The sequence below is a fragment of the Sinocyclocheilus anshuiensis genome, unplaced genomic scaffold (assembly GCF_001515605.1).
Source record: "Sinocyclocheilus anshuiensis isolate Anshui unplaced genomic scaffold, SAMN03320099.WGS_v1.1 scaffold217, whole genome shotgun sequence".
In the NCBI taxonomy this organism is placed as follows: Eukaryota; Metazoa; Chordata; class Actinopteri; order Cypriniformes; family Cyprinidae; genus Sinocyclocheilus; species Sinocyclocheilus anshuiensis.
Window position 1 is genome coordinate 589697 of NW_015536538.1, and position 22253 is coordinate 611949.

The window sequence follows — 22253 nt, forward strand, 5'->3', positions numbered from 1 at the left end:
AGAACCATACCGCCAATCCAAACTGTATGCTAATTGTCAATCATCTTTGACGATAGTGGTCCTGACAGAAATAAATTAATGCAAAAACATAAAGCTGCTTGGTTTATATTTTTATGTCTGTGATTGTAGGCCTATATAATACATATTTTAAATAATTGTATTGCACATAATAATAATAACAACCCATTTCAGTTTCAAATGTTTACATGCTTTTCTTTGTCTTCTTTTTGTACTTAATATCTCCCACTCGTTGTGTTGGAGCAGCTATGAAATATTGTTCTTGTAAATAGTTTCCCATATTTATTTAATTATTTATTTTTCAGTAATAAATATGCATACAAATTACAGCGAAGTGCAACAGTTACTGTACAGTGTTCGGCAGTGATCAAAAAGGATTTAAACATTGAATTTTGAATCATTTTCTTCTTGTAAACTCAGATATGTGGATTCAGACGGCAATTACTATAAATAACTGCACGACTTTGGTGTTTGTCAAAACAGTAGGTAATTTGGGTGTTGGGAGAAAAACACTGTCATTCAGGATTCAGACTGCAATAAAATCACTGTAAATGTTGCAAATCGCTTATATTTGAGCCAAAACAATCCAAAACAAATATGCCGGTGGATTTTGATGTGGAAGAACAGCAGCAGATGGACTCTTTCACTGAAGAAAGCATTAGTGGCCACGTTGCACTAATTCATTCAGTCATGTACTAGATGACCAGACCAGAAGAATCGTATTGAGAACCGTATTAGAATTTAAGTGACCCAAGTTGGATGCAAAGTAATCAAATCACATTTTCCTGTTTGCACATGCAAAAACAACTGATTGGTGCCAGATATAGTAAAGAAATAGTTAAATATCAGGGAAAAACATAACAGGAGGCAAATGAAATCCGTAAAACAACATCATTTTGTATGCCAATGTTATCTTTTATTGCCCAACAAGTCATCATTTGTAAGGAACGCTTCAACAACATTGTCACTGATGTATCAGATTACTGAAAAAGGGTAATATTCATTAGCAGGAGACTTTGCGTGTTGCAGTCATAGACATCAGCTGGCAGAGTTTTTGTAGTATCACTAACCACATGTCCTTCGCTGATATATGTAACTAAAATAACACAAGCAACTCTATTCATGCCAAATTCTACCTCCCTGGACCCCTAAATGACTCCTTTGGGTTTTCTATTCGGAGCCTACACAGAAAAATAAGCCTGAAATAAAGATTACTGTAGTCTTAACCATTAAAATTTGCAAACTGGTGTCTTTTAAATCTCAGTATGCACATTTGCATCCCCAAGATGTCGGTTAAAAACCACATCATCTGGAAAAATGATTGTTCTTCAAATCACATCATAATATTCATATTCATTTGGTCTTAACTTAAGATCCCATATGGAAAAAAATTAACATTAAAATGGCAAAATATATTACAAAATTGCAAGGTGCAAGAAAATACCTTTTGCATCTTATATATATAATTTTTAAACAAAACTTATTTTTGAATTTAAAATGATATGTTCATATCAACTGTGCTGTTTACAAAATATATTTGAATTTTAGCCAGAAAAAAAACATGTATTTTGATGTATAGGATAAGACATTAAAACGGATTTTAAAAGAAAAATAAATTTGACTGTATTTACAATTTTACATGATCGTATACAAACAGCTGCCACTGGCGGTTCATCAGGGGCTGTATGTTGATGAGAGGTTGGATTTGGAGTGACACCACCACGGGTCATAAACTACAAGCAGATTATCATGTTGGGCTTCTGTAGGAGGTGTCATGAGCTGCGATTTTGTTTTCCCCCTCCAGTCCTGTTAAAAAACCGAGGTTGAAACAGGCTGGAACTATGGGTAGTTATGAGAACAAAGCTGTCGTGGCTCTCTGAATGACGCAAGCAGGACGCCTGGAGTTGGAACCATTATGGCTTAATACTAAGAGGGCTGATGGGTCTGATGCAGGAGTGATTCTGGCACACAGGGTGACAGAGCGGCTGCCAGAGACTCATCATGCTGCCAACTGGACCAAAACCGCTCTAGCCCGGTGCACCTCGAGTGACCTTCAAACGGGACGGCTGACTAATATCCACACAATGGAGTGAGTGCGAGTGCATTCAGAGGAGGGAATCACACACACACAGAGCAAACAGTGATTAAGGCTCAGGACTCTTGCAGTGAAACACACATTCTCAAAAATATAGCAGATTCTCAGCAGGAGTACAGCAGCAATGCCAGACGCATCGCTTAAAAACAACACCACAAGTTTACCATAAAAACATACCATGCAATAAGTGATACTAATACCACTAATGCCATATTCTTTGAAGGGACGCACAATTAATAATGAATTAAAATACAATCCTAATTCTAATATGAAATATTACCAGTTTGATGCATCCTTGATTTAATTATAAATATAAATATATAATATAAAATATTTAATACTAAATGAGAGAAATCAATTACTATAATTGTATGCAATCCAAACTGCAGTATGGCAAAAAAGCCTGTTCTATAAATATTTATAAAAATAATACGTTTTTACAAATGCAAAATGATATTTAATTAAACTTACAATAATTCAAAAATAAAAAAAACGAAATAAAAATTCAATTATTATTATTTTACAATAATTTATTGTTAAAGTTCACTAGGATCAAAATAGTAACTGTGAATAAAGTGGATTGAGAATCTTGTATAAAAAAAAAAAAAAAAAAAGATTCCTTGTCTTTTCAGAAATATAAACCTTACTTGGGATAGTTACAATAATCCCAATTTTTCTTTAAATTGTAACATACCAATTACATACCATGGTGTGCTAAATCAAACAGTGCATGGTATATATGAGAACACAGTGATATCTGACCTGACGTTACTGTAAGTGAGACAAACAAACAAAAGAAACTAAATGAATAACAGGCAGAGGACGCAGCGGCATTAGCCACATCAGAGCTTTCGTTGGGTTTGGGTCAGCAGAAATAGACACAAATCCGGATCCATTTATTCCACAGCAGCCTAATCTGACGTTTCACTGAATCGCGTTTAATTGGACGGCTTGTGGGAGAGTATGGGAAACAACAGCGGACAGAAAGAGAGGCAGCTTTGAGAAAGAGCACTAGTCACGGTAATACGGATATTTGCACTATCAAAGTCAGTTTGTTCTTGTTAAAACTACACTAACACTGGAAGGTTCCAAATGAATATTCAAACAAGAACAGTTACATATAAAATCACATCTCAGAACAGAGCTGCGGCCGCATGTTAAAGAGAAAGACACAAAACGAGCCGTGAATTTACAAGACTTTGCTGCTGTTCTCCCATCTGACACCGCTTCAGCAATTCAAATGGTCCAAACTGTTCAAAGACGGGTCCAAATTTTTCCATGAAAAACCTTTAAAATCCCTGTAATCTATTCATTACACAAAAGGTTCTTAATAATTTTTTTTCTATGCAGCGATATCATAAAACGGAGAAGTCGTGGCCTAATGGTTAGAGAGTTGGACTCGTAACCCAAAGGTTGCGGGTTTGAGTCTCGTACCGGCAGGGATTGTAGGTGGGGAGAGGGAATGTACGGCACTCTCTCCCACCTTCAATACCACGACTGAGGTGCCCTTGAGCAAGGCACCGAACCCCCAACTGCTCCCTGGGCGCTGCAGCAAAAAATGGCTGCCCACTGCTCCGGGTGTGTGTTCACGGTGTGTGTGTGTGTTCACTGCTGTGTGTGTGCACTTTGGATGGGATAAATGCAGAGCACTAATTCCGAGTATGAGTCACCATACTTGGCCACATGTCACTTCACTAAAAGAACCTTTTTTTGCTTCCCCCAAAACCTTTCAGTGAACAGTTCTTAAAAGAACCTTTTTTTTTTTGTTAGTTTGAAGAACGTTTTAAATATTTAAATTCCACGCTAATGGTCATTTTTTAAAGCAGAGATGCCAAAAAGAACCTTGATTTTTAAGAGTGGAAAAAAGGTTCTTTTTAAAATGTTCTTTACACTAAGAAAACAAAAAGATCTTTTAAGAATGTTGCCTGAAAGGTTCTATGAGGAACCCAATATTTTTCTTTATGGCATTGCTGCAAAACCCCCCCTTTGGAACCTATATTTTTAAGAATATTGTTGATGACAGTTAACAGTAATATATAGAAAGTTACAGCAAAAGATTTGAAAATAAAAAGCATTACCATTAAAATATGTGAAGATGCTCTGGAGGTTAAACTTGACCTTCAGTTTTTACATCCCAGAGTTCAGGGGAAGAGAAGTCTTCTATAACAATCCAATCTCACTTTTCATTCCAGTTAAGGAACCAACTTTTCACCATCCCAAGCAATTCGCAATATCCTACTGCACTCACAAATACATCACATTGTGGAAGTGAAATGCATTGCAGATGCCATTTCTTGCTGACTTCATTAAAAACTGTTATAAATTAGTATCCCAAGGTTTGCAGTCATTTTATATCCTGACATTGCTGGAACCTCATGCTGGAATTGTAACATCTTATTGCAGTTGCCATTTATATGTGTCATTTTTCCACATGATAACATCATTTGCTTTACAAATAGTCTCGAAATCACTAATAACACAGTCTTTCCATCTTTTATATGTGCTAGAAAGTCTCATCATCTGAGAATCTGCTGTGATGTCTATGAACTGCAACAGCAAACCCCCCCCAGAACCTCTTACCAGACCTGTGCTAAAGTCAAATCTGGCTTTTGGTAGATCCAAAACAACGGTCTCATTAAAGTTCCCACTCATTGTACCGTATACAGACATGTGGCTCAGGGTTCCAGACAAACAGAAATGTGCAAGTCGTGTTTCCCCACACGAGGAGGTTATGCTGGGTTATTTGTTTTGCTAACACTAATTAGCAGCTACTGTACATATATTGCAAGGTTAAAGGATTAATTCACCCAAAAGTGAAAATGCTGTGTGTTTAGTCTCCCTTATGCTGTTCCAAATCTGTATACTCTTATTTTTTTCTGTGGAGAATAAAAGGAGAATTTCTGAAGAATCTTCATGCAGTTTCTTCATACAGTGGACTTTCAGAGATGAATGCCTGTCAAGCTCCAAAAAGAACAGAAACTAGTTTATTTACTTGAAAATTACAGCCTAAATTTCAATCTGTATGATTTTATAAGATATTGAATATAGTGCATGAATCATTCACTGCACCAGGGATATTAGAGTTAACTAAATCTAAAACCATAAAAAAAAACATTTTAGTACTTGAAATAAAATACCCAAACTAATTGTATTAACCCTTGTCGTTTTCAATTAGTTTAACTTGATGTATGAAAATAACTAAAACTAAAAATTAAACAAACACTTTGACTAAAATTAAAATTAAAACAAAATATATTTAAAAAATCAAAATATTAATAGAACTTATAATAGAATCTCAATGATAAAATACTTAAAATAAAACTGTTAATAAAAATAAAACATTCTGTTTTCCATGACAAATATAATATACGTACATTCTTAATTCAAAATACTTCTACTTGAAAAGCAAAATTTAAGAGTTTTTGCTTAAAAACGAGAACAAAATATCTGAGTGGGGTATGAAAATTAATCTTGTTTTCCCTATGAATTGTACTTGAAAGTGAAACTTTGATGACAGTCTACTTTTTTTTTAAACCCATTGGCAGATATTTGTTCTTATTTTAAACAAACTCACCTAATTTTGATACATTAGAAACAATTGACTTAATATCTCAAGTATTTTGCTTCTCAAGAAATCATATATCGGTTTAATTAAGAATATGTAGATATTGGAAAACAAGACAAAAATACTGATTACTGATACTTTTTTTTCCATTGTAAGTTTTTTTTAATTTTTTTTTATTGTATTTTTTTGTAGTCTGACAAACATGGTCACAACGAACTTTGTATAGAAAAGAGCTGCGTGAAGATGCTTTAAAGCAAATCATTTTTGGGTGAACGTTTCCTTTAAAAAAGAAAAGACAAACTTTGCATTTTGTCTTTCGTAGAGCCACATATGACTAAAAATAGACTATTTGGAAACTAGATATACTAGGCACTAGGTATTTACAGTACATTGTGGCACATTGTCAAAACAGAAAAGAAACAGACAGACAAGGGAGAAGAAAAAAAAAACACTTTTCTGAACAGAAACATAAAGTACCCTGATTTACATTTGATGCCGGGAAATATGGAGGAAATCTGTCCGCCTGTCCTTCGAGCTCTAGCAGGGAAGATTGCCTCGCTCACATCTGCCAGTCTTTCTGCTCTGGAAAAGCAGAATAAAACTGTCACGTTTTCCACACAGGTGACTTTACGGCAGACGAGGCCTGCAGTGAGAGTGTGATCGGGTACTATATGAGTCTGCCGTGGAGCGATGTTAAAATACTCACATTTGGCTGCGATCTCCATTCGAACAATCAGACAGCAGCTTAATTAGGGCTAAAACCATTACATAAGCAAACGTGTGTTCATATGTAAATAAAACGGTCCAGTTATTCGCATACATTCACTGCCATACCCATCCTTATCGACCAACGCTTGAGACAAATTAAAGCGCGGTTTGTGTCCTTGGGCGAGAGAACATAAAGCCCTAGCAGAACTGAAAGGTGTATTCGCAGGAGACAGAATGTGCCTTTACTGAGAAACCAAAGAAGAGAGATTGGATTGCAATCCTGTGATAAAGTTTCATTGAGCCAATCGGTCGACGGACTGTCATTTCCTAGCTTCCTTTCTCAGATTAATATCATCAGACTCTTATGTTACAGGAGATGCTTGTGGAGGTTCAGTTTGCTGTCTTTATTGGGGCTTTTTTAGGTTTGATTGAAATTATGCTTTTAGACCGCATCTACACTGGATGCGAGCATCGCGTCGCTAAATTTTAAAACCAAAAAGCTGCCATTATAATCAACAGAGCTGTCTACAATAGAAGCAACATGATATCAGTTGACAAATGCCTTGTTTCTATTTTTGCATGGCTTCTTCAGACGATTTGTTTTTCCACTCAGTCTGAAATAAAATTATTTTTATAAATTTAATTTCTGTTGCTCAAACAGCATGGCGCTGCAACACCAAGGTCATGGGTTTGAGTCCCAGAATGCATGATCTGATCAAATGCATGCAATGTAACTTGCTTTGGATGAAAACATCTGCCTAAAATGCATAAAAGTAATATAAACCTATGTATTTAACACTATAAAGCCTACTATGTAATATTTTATACGCTGTTAAACCTGTTGCACACAGTCTACTACATGCCTTCTATCGTCTGATTGATAGTTTAGACTTTTTTAGCTTCTCTTTTTATAATTCTTTAAAATTCTGTTTAGAAAAATCATGTTAAATTATGAGCATCAAATATGATAATTTGAGGAAAGTTTATTTGTTCAACTTTCAGTCATCATTGTATTGCATTGCATTATATGTTTCGATCATCAAACTATGCATTTAAATATTATCTTTATAAGACTTATTGAGAGACAAGTAGTCTGCTATACTGTTATAAAGAGCTCATTGTTTTACATTACAAGCTATTATCATAATTTTTGCCGTATACATATCAGCATCTGCACCAAATTGCATATTTTTGCTCAGTTTGAGCCTCTGAATCAAACAGAGTTGTATGAGCTCCATATTGTCACTAGTATCATACTCTATGAGCCACATAAGCCCGATGTATCAAATGTGACTTCATATTTTTTATACTTTCATATTTTGTATAAAGGTTCAATAATCTGCTTTGCTTTCTCCAAAATTTCTGACTATTATTTAATATGTCAGGCTTTACAGGGTTAAATGTTTGACCATTACTTCAAAGCCCATTTGTGATGTTCCATTAAAAGTTAATTTTATACCAGTTATGTTTTTTTTTTTTATCTGCTTCCAGTGTAGATGTGGTGTTGTGCTGCCTTTGCAATGCAAAGCCTAATGCACAGATCTAATATGTTTACATTCACCTAAAAATGAAACTTTACTCACCCTCATGCCATTCAAGATGTAGATGAGTTTGCTTCTTCATTGGAACAGATTTAGAAATATTTAGCATTACATCACTTACTCACCAATGGATCCTCTGACAAATCCAAATTTTAACTTTAAAATAATTTATTCTGACCAAAACACAAGTCCATAATCACACCTCCTCCACGGGAATGAGTCCATCTCCTGTTGTCTCTCACATCAAAATCCATCCACATATTAGTTTAGAACTGTTTTGGACTGTTTGGGCTTGTAAACTGTGCTTGATCTGTGCAGATTTCCTGATTCAGACGAGACACCTTTTTAATTAAAGGAAACAATATTATAGATTATGGACCCAAAAGCAACAGTTTGAAGTTAAAAATGATGGATTAACGATGGATTTGTTTCTTACAAACACATGTTTTTATCAGCTGTTTGGACTCATTCTGACGGCACCCATTCACTGCAGAGGATCCATTGGTGAGCAAGTGATGTATTGCTACATTTCTGTTCTGATGAAGAAACATGAAGAAACAAACATCTTGGATGGCCTGAGGGTGAGCAAATATTCATCCAATTTTAATTTTTTTGGGTGAACTATTCCTTTAAGACACAACAGGCAACGGTGCAATTCCAATGCATTCACTAATCTTAGCGTAGCACCAAGTGATGATTTTAGACCACTGGACACAAGTGCTTAGATGTTGACCAGATGATCAGACACATCAGATACATTTCAGATTCAGGACCACATCTGAAAGTGACCCAGATCAGATCGCTTGTGTATGTACCCTTGCACAAACATGCATGCAACATGATCTGATCTGTGCATATCAGCAGTGTAAATGCAGGCTTACTGTATATTGTAAAATCAATAGTAATCCATACGCTGTTGATTCAGGAAATCTTGTCAATGTTTGTTTTTGTTTTAATTGATTAAGCTGCCTGTTTCAATCGCACAACTACCACAATCTCAAAATCATCTAGTGCAACTGGGGAATGTGATGATACCTGTCCTATAGAGGGCGCCAATGGGACACAGTGTGCTTTGTGTTAATATAATCTACAGATGGATCACCCTTAGAGAAACAAGACTTTGAAAAGCATTCTAGACGTATCTGATTAAAGTACTTAGGACGTGATCGCTACAAATAATCGGCAAATACACACAATTTCCATTTGGTATGAATTATTACTGATCTATTTACATGGCAGTTGTTAATATTCAGGTCACATCAATAATGCCACTTGGCATACATTCAAAACCCATTATGCACCAATCTCGTTTTTGTTTTTCTAAAATCATTTTTCTTATGTTACTGCCCGGGTTTGCACATAAAATCATTTACAGCATCATATTTACAATTTTCAAATTTCAAGTGAGAAAAATCTGCAGCAGTTGACAATGAAACAAACAACTACATTCTTGCAAAGAGACAAGTTCGTAAATCAACCCAATAGTTTACATCTGTTCACAAGCAATCAACAAATCAACGATTCAGCCAGCGCTCACAGGCCTGCAAACTGAGCCCACGCACAAACTTTGTATTACGTTTACAGGCCATTAATATGCAGCATGTTTTAGATACTCAGTAATTTGTGCAAATCAGGATCTATTTTTAACACAACAGGCAATGTTATAAAAATGTCACTGTTTAACTGTAAAATATAGAATAAATAAATAGATATAGAATATATTTTTACAATAATATTACATTACATAGCTAATATTGTCTTTTTTATTTTTATATTATTACATTTTTAATTAAATATTACAATTTTTTAAGGTCTACACTGGAATAACCAACCTCTCTGATCTTTGACCTTTTCAAAATTGTGAATTTTTCTATTTATTGTGACTGTAGTACTTTCCAACAATAAAATAAAAATCAACACAGAGAACCATAACACATTACAAAACCTGTTTCCATCACTGAAACGCACAACTGCCGTAGACCCCCAAACATAAAGTGACAAAAAATACATGTAACTTTAGAAAACGAGGACAAATTTCATAACATATTGCAAAAGCTGCGCAACCTTATCCAGTGCCTTAAAAGACGAGGTTTCAAACATTCTCTGAATAACGTTGATTCAATTGCTTATGCTGCGATATGAAGCTTTCGTATAAAAGGCAGGGCAAGAATATTGCAGAATTATATTGCATGTGCAGATCAACATGGATCACAAAAAACAGCATGATTATTTTGGTTTGCCTGCTAATTTAAACGAACCATTGCATTCAAGTCTCGACTATCAGTGCAATCCTGATGCAGTGAAGTATTGCCTTTATCGACACGTAAAAATGCAAGCATTACACTCCCGTTCGATCAAACAGTTTTATAAATTAAATGAATAATAAGCATATGTGCACAAATACACACGCACACGCACACACAGACCATGTATATGGCTTCTAAACTCGGAATCAAGGCAGTTAAATAGAGGACGTTTTCATTTGACTTGTTTTTCTCAGTTGACACAGACACAACCAAAACTTGTGTTCAAGCTCAGCTTTGGTTTTCGAGTAAATATAATTTGTGTGTTTTCTATTAGAACTTATTTTTTTCCCTTTTTTACCTCTTTATTTACATTAAGATATAAGATCGACCAGCGGTCCATAATACTTGTTTTTTTTTTATCGATATTTTACAACAAAGTGAAAGACAAGTAATTAGATTGCTACAAGTAGAGCTTATACAGAAAGAATGGAGACGTTCCAAAACACTTCCGCGAAGCGTCAAATCTCATCATTGTCATCTCTTGCAAGTCCCTGATTTTCTAGTCGCCCGATTGCATTGTATGAACTCTACGGAAAACACCACAGTAACACACGACAGGATTTCTCCCTTTCACTCGAGACGATAAAGACAAATATATTAAGAGGCATCCGAAGCTGTACAGGGGCGGCACTAGCTACACTAGCGAGGCATCTGACCTCGTGAATCTATTCGCAGCGGAGACATTAAATCTAGTAGCGGTAAAGGTGAGGTCACATTAGCGATATTTCAGCGAAATTCGTCAACAGCGTAGTGATGTATAAAGCACAGAACTCTCAAAACATGCAGCTTCATTGGTCAACGTGGTGAATTCAAAAGACCAACTGTGTGCGACACTTCCGATCGTACGGATTCCTATTGGAACGACTTAATTTCGCCCGCAAAATTTCGGTAAATGTGACCACACCTTAAGTCTGTCTGAACGCCCTCCCTGTGGTTCCTATGAAAAGCCACCCTACGAGCGCGGGACTCAAGCAAAAAGAACGAACTGTGACTCACAAAAAGTATCGCAAAGAGTCTCAGAGTTCTCGTCAGAGGTTGGATGAAAGCCGGGATCTGGCTGTGAAGTCCGTCTCAGGAAGGCTGACTATGGAATCTTTCTTGCGTATAACCGAGTCCGGTCCCGCTACTGCGGGCGGAGTGCCTGTAGGGAGCGGCGTAGACGGGTAACTCCCAACCGTGGCTGTGGACGCCTGGTGAGGCAGCGCCATTCTCTGAGGAACTGCGCTCCGGACTCCAGAAGGCCCTGGGATGGCAGGATGGGGTGCTTGAGGTGGGCCGATCGACGTCGAGGAGACGTGGGTCGATGGTGGCGGGCTGGGAGCAACGGGTGGAGCGCCATCTTGTGGCAGGGAGGGTTGGGAAGCCGACAGGGCTCTGGCGTCTTGGGTCAGGCTTCCTATTTGTTGCAGTGGTTGGGTTCCTTTGGGCCGTGTGGGACTGGGGACGTGCTGTTGGATGAGTGACAGCTGAGATCCGGAGCGCGTGCCCATCGGGCCGCTCCCGTATTGGAAAGTTCGTCCTCCCGCCGCCGCTAACGGGCTTTGAACCGGCGGACTGGCCATAGCGATGCCGGCGAGCACGCCAAGCCCCAGCTGAGACTGCTGAGGAGAAACCGTCACCGGGCTAGCAAGGCTTTGCACTACCTGGAACCGTCGGACCATCCGGGGCGACTGCATGGTGCTGGGACCCACCATCGGACCGAACTGGGGACAGAAGCTCATGGCCACCGCTTGCTGTAGAGTAGCGATGGCAGAGCTGCTGCCCTGCGACTGGCCAGGCGGAGCAAATAACCCGCCGGGGATGGAGGGCGTCATGGACATGGCGCGCGGGCGCTGCAGGTCGATCAGCTTCACCATCTCGCGGTCGTACTTCACGATCTCTTGGATCATCTCATTCTCGTGGTTGTTTAAGGTGCCGGAGTTTAAGTCGTGCTGCACTTTGTTCATTAGGATGGAATTCTTTTTTCCTGCAATGAGAGATAAATTGTCATTTTCCATGGGTACAGTACACTTTTGCATCCCATTAACATAGCAGAATTTTCCCAAATTTTAAAAACTCTAAAAAAATAAATAAAAACGTGGACCCTTTTTACAACATGGCAGGAAGACAGTAAATAATGACATTTTCCCCCCAATTTTTACTTAAATGGTAGTCATGACCACATTCGTCAACCTTACTGTAATTCTATAAAAATGCTAACAACAAATTTATTGTAAGAAATATTATCAAATAAATACATTCATGTTTTAGTTTATTTTTTTTATAATTGTGTTTTAATTTATAATAAAATAATTGATGAAATCATTTATTATAATGAACAAAATCAGAGTTTCATGCCTATTATGTAAATTTCACATAATTATGTAGCATGTGGAATTTTCATTATTATTATTATTATTAATAATAATAATAATTATTATTATTATTTTGTTCAAGTAAAAAATATGTTCAGAAAACATACTGAATCACAATTTAAAAACAAAATCTATTCAAATGGATACAACTTATAGACAATAAAAAGTAACCGAAAACTCACTATAGCACCTTTTAGTGCTCTTTAGTCCAACTTTAAACTGATGATTTATACAATTTTACAACTCATAGGACAATAGGTATGGATCAGGATGGTTCACCAGTCTTCCAACAACCAGCTGGTCTATTAATGACAATTTTTCTATACACTATCATTTTTTTAACAGAAGTTCTTTAAACATGCATTTCGAGGCATAACATGTCAGTGTGTGTGTTTGGCATGTTAAAACCCTTCATGAGAAGTTGTTTTTAAGTATATCCCTGTAAATGCATTCATTCGGCACAGCCATTAAACAACCGCCTTCGTGTAAACTCACTGCTTTCAACAACACATTTACTGCAGTGAATTTAAGACACAGTCAGATTTCAAATTGCCTGCTGTGAGCAATTTTCCTGTTGTTATGCAGAATCCACAGGATCTTTATTAAAAACGATGATAGATTTGAGCAATAAAAGACTTAACCTTTTACTTATTTATCCTATTTATTTCTTAAGTATCTATCGGTTACCCTGTTAAAGGACTGTACTAAGTGTTCCTACTGTAACAAGTGAGATTGATTCCACATTCCTGCTTTTAAACCCACCGGAACATTCACATTAGAAGTTAATAGGACAAGTGCATTACTGTTAACAGGTTTTCTGTTGTTTTTTTCAAGCTCAACAAGTCAATATCATGTCGACACAGAAGGCATCCATAAAGCTTAAGCTGTATTTAACCCTGAATAATCCTTTAAGGCATTAAAATGTTCACATTATTGTTCTTTGAGAAGGTTTCGCTTACCCAAGCGGTCCAGTCGGTCAATGGCTACAGTCTCAAAAGCCCTCCTCATCATGGGATACTCCTCCAAAACCTCATTAAAATTGTCCACGGAGAGTGAATACAGGCGACAGTAGGTCTCCGCTCGCACACTCGCCGTACGACGGCCCCGCGTCAGCAGACAGATCTCTGACAGAGAGGAAAAAACAAGATTCAAGAGCACCGGAATGATTAAAAAACATCTCGATAGTGCCGTTCTCTTGGGGAAAGGAACTTTGTGACCTTTTCTAGATGCCAAGTGTTTTTAAATTGCTCGAAAACTGAAACCCTGAAGAGTCCTCCATTGAACAGGGTGTGAATTTAAATATCTGCCTGCGGAAAGTAATTAAACTTTATCAGACTTCATTCAAAAGTATGTGATTTGAATGCTTATTACAAAGAGGTGAATATATTCCTGCTTTACTGAGCTCTCATGCCTTAAAAATGAAGGGTATAATTATTTCAGTGCTAAAATACTTTGCCGTATCCTATTTTAAATTGATATTCTGCTATAATTCACTCCCCTTCTTGTCATTTTCTTTCTTCTGTGGAACACGAAAAGATATTTTGAAGAACATTTGGGGCCCAAACGCATTGACTTTCATTGTATGAACAAAACCCCCCACAAAATTTTCATTTGTGTTCCACAGAAAAAAAAAGTCATACAGGTTTGAAATGTTAAGTCTCTTTTGCACACCAAGGCTATGGAAGCCCATTTCTGCCACTGAAAAAAAATGGTATTGCAACTTTTTATCTCACAATTCTGACTTTTTTCTCAGAATTCCAAGACATAAACTCACAATTGCAAGAAATAACGTCAAAAACGTGGGATATAAACTCACAATTCTGACTTGTTTCTTGCAATTATGATGTTTTCCTCTCAATTTTGACTTTTTTTCTCAGAATTATAGGATTATAAAGTCAGAATTGCATAATATAAGGTCACAGTTGCAAGAAAAAAGTCAGAATTGCGAGAGATAAACATGCAATTGTGAGAAAAAGTCAGAATCGTCAGATAAAAAGTTGCAATTACTTTTATTTTTATTCAGCGGCAGAAACAGTCTTCCATACCAAGTCTGCCATTATTTGAAGGGGGAAAAAAAAACAATAAAAACTGTAATATTGTGAAATATTATTACAATTTAAAATAACTGTTTTCTATTAGAATATATAGAATATATTTTTAAAAAAAATTAAAATCAGCATTAGAATGATTTCTGAAGGATCATGTGACACTGAAATAAATATTTAAAAAAAATTAAAATCAGCATTAGAATGATTTCTGAAGGATCATGTGACACTGAAATAAATTTAATTTTAAAATATATTACAATAGAAAGCCGTTATTTTGAATTGTAATAATATTTCACAATATTACAGTATTTTTATCAAATAAATGCAGCCTTGGTGAGCAGAGATTTCTTTCAAAAACATTAAAGAATCTTAATTATTCCAAACTTTTGATTGGTAATACTGGCTGCATATGTTATACATTATATATATATATATATATATATATATATAAACTCTTGGGTGGACAAACACATGAGCACAAAACCTCACTTGCATCTAATTTGTTTTCTTCTGATTATACACCTTTAAAATCCATTAACGCATACACAAATGCTACTGCAACGAAGAAAAGTCTCTCAAAAAATGGAGAGCAAATTGTTTTGTTTTAGTTTAACTGTAGTTTTACTAAAATAATTCAAACTAAATACACTAAAATCAATAAATTCAACCAGTCAATAAAAAAAATGGCAAAACCACACAAACAAAATTACTAAAAGTTTAACTAAAATTAAAGTGAAAACAGATATAATTAATTAATTAATACATCTACTTAATATTATAGTATATAGTCTTTGTTGTACTGGGTTTATGGTAATATAAAAAATAAAATAGAGAATTGACATTTTAAAAATGATTTTGCAATATGGTTATGAGAATTTGGAGGGAAATGTGCTTACTTGTCCTGAAAATAATGTCAAAATAATGTCAAAATACAAAAAAATCATGTTTTTATTTTATTCAAAATATAATTATTTCTATTAAATTTTTAGGTGCATTTTATATTTTATAGACCTATAATTTACATAAAGCATAAGGGTTAATTACATTAAATTACATTAAATCAAAAAAATATTATGAAAAATAAACATTTTTAAATTAATAAATTGATTTTAATTTGGTCTAATTTATGTTAGTATAAAAAATTCACATTTAAAAATTGCAATTGCAAAATTGCAAATTGCATTATCCATTAAATTGAAAATAATGTTTTAATTTATATCATTTTATTAAAAATATAATTGCCCTTTTATTTGATTGAGGTGACATTTTACATCCATTTGAGATCCCTTGCATGATAACAATTTTGCCAAATGAATTTGAAAAGAAACACCTGAGACAAATTTGAAGCGCGACTGAGAACTTCATGAAGTCTTTGCTATGAAAGCAACAGTACAGTTTTCCCGTGGTAATACTGAGACTGATCCTTCTACACACAGCATCAAGCGGCTTCTCTCTTTTCTTCCTTGATCTCAGGCTACACAAGACATCAGTTCGTCTTTGACCTTTCCAAGGTCACGCGCCGAGAGCCTCTTCCAGAGCCTCCTGCCCTCTGCAGCTGAGATCGGCTGACTCATGCGGCTTTAAGGCTGCAGAGGGATCGTGTTCCTCTCCTCAGCATCACACACTCTCTCTGGATCTCTCCGTCAGCTCACAACCATCACAGTTCACTTTCCAGAAGACTATTGCGACTTAAGATGCAAATACTGTTTCCTAACAGAGTAACGTGACACGTTTCAGCAAAACGTAATCTGTCCGCACCAAAAAAATGAAAATGCTTTCATTGGTTTTATAATGTCACAAATAAACAAGCTTAACTTGTTTGAGATGAGGATAGGATCATTTTAATTATATTTTAAACCAGTTTATATTTTTTTGTCAGTTTTAGTAATTTTTATTCGTTTGTGTAAAGTTGTGCAATTTTTATTAGTTTGTTCATTTTTATTAAATAAATAACATTAGTTTAATTTGTTTTTATTTATTTATTACATTGTCTATATAGTTTATTTTTTAATTGTGTTTTTTAATATTTTATTTCAGTTGAAGTTTATTTTATTTTATTTTATAAGTAACAATATCTATATATATATATATATGTGTGTGTGTGTGTGTGTGTGTGTATTTTCAGTTTTAGTACATCATATTAAAGTAGATAAAGATGAGAAATAAAATTACAAATGTAAATAATTCTAAGTTTGTTTGTTTTTTTAAATACTTTATCTCAGTTGAAGTTTGTTTTATTTCAAGTAACAAAAATATTATTATTATTATTATTATTTATCATTTTTATGGTTTTAGTTTTGGTCAACAAAAATAACCCTGGTGGTCATATTAGCTAAATTTTAGTGTCATTGACAGACTTGAATCTGCTGCAAAATCTGCATAGAAAAATTTTTCACCCACATGCAAAATTTCTGTGTAAAGTATGACATTTTGCACCTTAAGAACAACTATAACAATAACTAACCACCATTGTCTATAAGAGAATAGCAGGTTCACACCATAACTACACAATAACGTCACGGAAGAAAGATATGTCTGAATCACTTTCAGAGCTATTTTTTCCAGCTGATAAATGATAAAAACATCAACAGCCAATCAAAATCATCCGACTACAATTATGTGCACAGAAAATAACTGAAATGCACACTTAGGATAACAAAGTGCTGTGCAGTGTGTGTTGTGAATATAGTAAAAGCTATAGTTGTCATTTTCAGTGTGAACTTAGTCTTAAGATGACACTGGAAAGCATATCATTTTAATATTAAATTCCTGTCTCTCATGCAAATTGGATTTTCAGAAACTATTGTAAGTAAACCCCTTCCTGAAGAGTAAAAACTGGGGTGCATTCAAAACATTGCTCTGTTTATTTGAACAGATTTGGGACGGGAATATCTTTCAGGGAAACGTTTGGGGGAAAAAATTCTATTCAGTTTGGTGCAGCAGAAATGGCTGCGCTTTACCTTTAAATATTTAGAAAATACAAGTGGCCTGTTAAATTATGTCAGAAACTGGCTAGAGAATAACAAGTGATTAAATTTAGACTTTTAAATCACAATGAGATCTAAATATCAAGGTCTGACCGGATCAGATGCAGAAGTAAAAGTAAAAAAATGTTGACTGCAAACACGAATGTGCTTTTTATAGTTCAATTCATTTACCGTCGATATAATTAAGATACGTATAAAGTACTAAAATAGAAGAGGTCACACCATATCTGGCTTAAATGATTTCAAATGTTATGGGGTTCAATAAGGATTTGAGCAGTTTAATTAAGTAAAGTGATGGTTTAATTCCCATCTCGTTTATGAGGTTAATTTGAGTGGCATCGTACCTCCGAAGTAGGAGCCGTCGGAAAGTTTCAAGCCAACCGTTCCTTTGGTAATCACGTTCACCACGCCGTGCTGGATGAAGTACATCTTCTTGCCGATGGTTCCCTCACGGACGATGTAATCGCCTGGTTGGAAGACCTCGAAACGGAGCTTCGTCAGCATGGCTGTCACAAAGTTGGGCTCGGCGTTGGCGAACAGGGGCATGGAGGCCACCAGCTTACGGCAGTTGAAGTTCACGATTTCCTGAAACGGATGGAAAGAAGTCCAGAGGGTGAGAGAAATATGCATATCGCACATACACAACATTTACATAAACATAAGGGCGAATCACACGAAAACTGTCAAGTAATGTTTGGTAAATAAATAAATAAATGAATAAATAAATAAATAAATACATTTATTATTTTATTTAATATAATTTTGTATAGGAGATCATGATCCGCACTCACGAAAACAGTCTTTTTTTTTCCGTTTTATTTTACATTCATCGTTGATGGGAAAAGACACAAACGTTTCTGCTCAAAGCCTTCTTCAGTGTTATTTTCATATTATTTTAAAATATGTATTTATTTATTTAATATTATTTTTAAATATGTTAATAATAATAATAATAATAACAACAATTTGCAAATAAAAATGAATTTACTTGAAAATGTAATAATAATAATAATAAGTGAATAAATATTTAATACTAATAATAATAATAATAATCATCATCATCACCATCATCATTTTCATAGAGAAAATTAAACTTATTATTATAGTATATTATAGCCTGGCATTTATTGCACTACATTTAATTTATATATCATTATTATTATATAATATAATAATTTTAATTTATATAAACAATCAAATTTACCTGAAATATAATAATAATATGAAGAATATGAAGAATATTTTGCATATAGAAAATGAAACTTATTATTATAGTATATTATAGCCTAATATTTGTTGTAATTATTTAATAATAATAATAATAAACAAAAAATGTAAATACTTATTATAGTACATAATAGTGTATAGTATACAGTATATACTATGATATTTTAATAAATATAATTTTTATTTCAATTTAATTCATGCTTATAAAAGACAAAGAATTACCGGAAAATTTTATAATATTAATATATAAATATCTCAATGATAATAATAATAATTTGCATGAGAAAAAATTAACTTATTATGTAACCTACTCATTTTTGTACTGAATTTCATTTATGCTTATATAAAAACACATCATTTATCTGAAAGACGTATAATAATAATCATCAGCATCAATTTGAACTGAAAAACAAACAGAAAAATACAAATATATAGTATATTTGTTGCAATACATATATAATTGTTGTAACATAATATATAATTCGATTATGAGGTGAAATTTGACCTGGACATTTCTTAGTGCAATTCAGCTACAAAGGATGACATTAGAGCATAAACATCTATTCATAAGTAGCTGAATGTTTGTTATAGGAGCTTTACATTACATTAAATGCAGAGAAAGCTGGAAGGCATTCACAGAAGGGATTTAGCTGTTTACTGTGACACAAATGAGTTTGGAAGCCATTCCCGCTTCAGCATGCTTTCATTGTTTTGGATAGCTCTGTGAAAACTGCAGGGCCTTCTGGGAAATTTTTTCCACAGATGTTTATAGACGTAGACAGACCTTTGCAAACACACAGATAACCAAACACACACACACACACACACTCACCTCTCTGAGCGGCTCGTTCAGCTCCTCTAGGATGCTTTCTTCATCAAACATCTTGCCCTGGTAACGGTGCTCATAGTAATCGTGGATTTTCTGTCGGAAATCTGCTGGAAGTTTGTGGAAGGACATGTACTGCTCCACTTGCTTGTACTGCAGAGACAAAAAGACAGAAATGTAAAGACAATGAGGATGTTTTTTCATCTAGAGCACTTTCAGCAGTAATGCACTAATGCATAGTATCATGTCAGTTCTTTAAACCAGTGTTATTATCATTAACTAAAACTGAAACTACTTAAACATTTTTGTTAATTGAAGTAAGGTTGAAATAAATTCAAATATACATTTATTTCATTTTATTTATTTCTTTATTTCACCAAGGCAACATTTCTAATATTTAGTTTAAGTTGAATCACTACAGTTTCCAACTCAAAAAAAATAAAAATAATAATAATAATAATAATTTAAAAATAAAAATAAATAAATACAATTAAAACTGAAAGTATGACAAATAAATGTGAATTCAAATATTAATAAAATCTGTAATAGTATATAAATATTCCACAGGACTTCAACACAAGCAAATTGACTAAACATCCAAAAAAAACTGGCATCCTCTGGAATACAAAACATTTACCGACATGAGCCATGCCAAGGTTATTCAACACACACTGTAATAGCTGATCAATATCCAAGAAAAATGAGGCCAGGGGAGAACAAAGACAAATAAAATCACAGGACAAATAACAGTTCAGCACTCTTGATGATTAACCATTCTTCAGTCATTTGTATTCTACTGCATGTTTTGCCAAGTCCAGATCATTGTAGTCCAAAACATAGAGTACTCAAAAAATGAAATACACCTACATTTACACTGATAAAGCATATATAATATACCAAACATAACAATATATATGCAATAAAATAAAAATATACAAATAAAAATAATACAAAATATTTTTTAAAACTCAAGGATCTCAATGATGCTAAAATAACACTGTTACAAAGAAAAAACTGTGTCAGGGAAGAGCTTGGGATAAAACATGAGAGATAAAATAGGTAATCATTTGATCAAGCTGTAATTATGTCATATTATTCCATATTATTTAACCGCATTCATTTAGAATTCATAAAATGCTATGAAATAGCAAAACAGAGGGTGAGTTATTCATAACATGTCATTTCCACCTCATAAGGCATGTTAATTTTAGATTGGAAATCTTCATTAAAGCACAGGGGGGAAAAAATCTCCCATGAAAAGACCTAGTAAGAGGGTGAAAAATTTGTTTTCAACAAGTTTACTTTCTTAAAGGGCCAAACAGGTTGTTGGAAAACACCCATGTCAGCGTAAAAACTTTCGTGTTTTCTCTCATTGCTTTAATCCAGGCCCATGTTCTTCAAGCAATGTATGACTCCCAAATCCCAGCCTCAGATCATTAGTTAACATTAACGAGCCAAGCATCCCTCAAACTGCATTATTCACGGAGACAGAAAGAGAACAGTAATGATGGAATGATTTAGGCAAAACAAAGAAAGCAGGTCAGAGCGGAGGCGTTAGCATTGCAGTCGTGTGTGTTCCCTGTTGCATCTGCTGACGCAGGCGTTTGTGGAGCACCTGTAAAGGTCCCTGAACCACTTGTGAGAATAATTGCCTGTGTGTTGAGCTTTATAAAGGTCCCACTACTGCTCTCATTCCACAACTTCATACGAACATGAAAGTGGGCTGCATCTGTCAGCACCAGCGCCGGGTCAACAGTGTTCAAAGATTGCTTTTAAAAGGAGGTCACATGAAAATCATAACATTTTATTTGATCCTTTGAAATAACAAAGTTCAATAGAATAGATTTTAGATTTTTAGAACTTCCAGAGCTTGAAAAATAACAATAACAATAATAATTTTCCTTGATATTTTGAAATGACAAAGTTCAGTGTACGAGATAAAAGTCCAGAAATTCCAAAATAATAAATAAACAACAAACACATTTTTTCTTGATCTTTTGAAATAACAGAGTTCAATGTGCTACATTTTAGAATTTTAGAAAAGATTAAAAAAAATCAATCAACAAATAAACAACATTAAAAAATCCTTGATATTTTAAAATAATATAATTGAATGTACTAGACTTTAGAATATGTTTTGAATTTCCGTAGATTAAAAAAAAATAAATAAATCAAATTTCACTTGGTCTTTTGAATTAACAGAATTAAATGCATTAGATTTTAGAATACTTTAAAACTTTCAGAGATTCAAAAATACAGAGATTATAAAGAACAGAAAATAAATAAATAAATAAATTTCATTCTATTTGATCTTTTGAAATAATACTGTTCAATATACTAGATTTTAACATTTTAGAACTTCCAGGGATTCAAAAAATGTCCTTGACCTCTTGAAATAACAGAGTTCAATGTACTAGATTTTAGAAATTTAGAACCTCCAATAATTAAACAATTAATAAATACAAATGTCATTGATTTTTATAATAAAAGAGTTGAATGTACTAGAATCTCCAGAGATTCAAAAAAAAAAAAAAAAATAAGATTTTACTTGGTCTTTTAAAATAACAGAATTAAATAT

General features: G+C 34.2%; 1 protein-coding gene across 2 annotated transcripts in view; it reads right to left on the reverse strand.

The window, feature by feature from the left end:
- Positions 1-9779: 9779 nt before the first annotated feature.
- Positions 9780-22253, reverse strand: part of LOC107696097 (potassium/sodium hyperpolarization-activated cyclic nucleotide-gated channel 2-like) — a 55726-nt gene continuing 43252 nt past the window's right edge. For both annotated transcript variants that reach the window (XM_016496269.1, XM_016496278.1), the window contains 4 exons: positions 19682-19828; positions 17967-18207; positions 13547-13711; positions 9780-12199 (listed from right to left, as the gene is read on the reverse strand). In XM_016496269.1, the coding sequence (XP_016351755.1) occupies positions 11262-12199; positions 13547-13711; positions 17967-18207; positions 19682-19828 (1491 nt within the window). In that variant the 3' untranslated portion in view covers positions 9780-11261. The remainder of the gene's footprint in view (positions 12200-13546; positions 13712-17966; positions 18208-19681; positions 19829-22253) is intronic.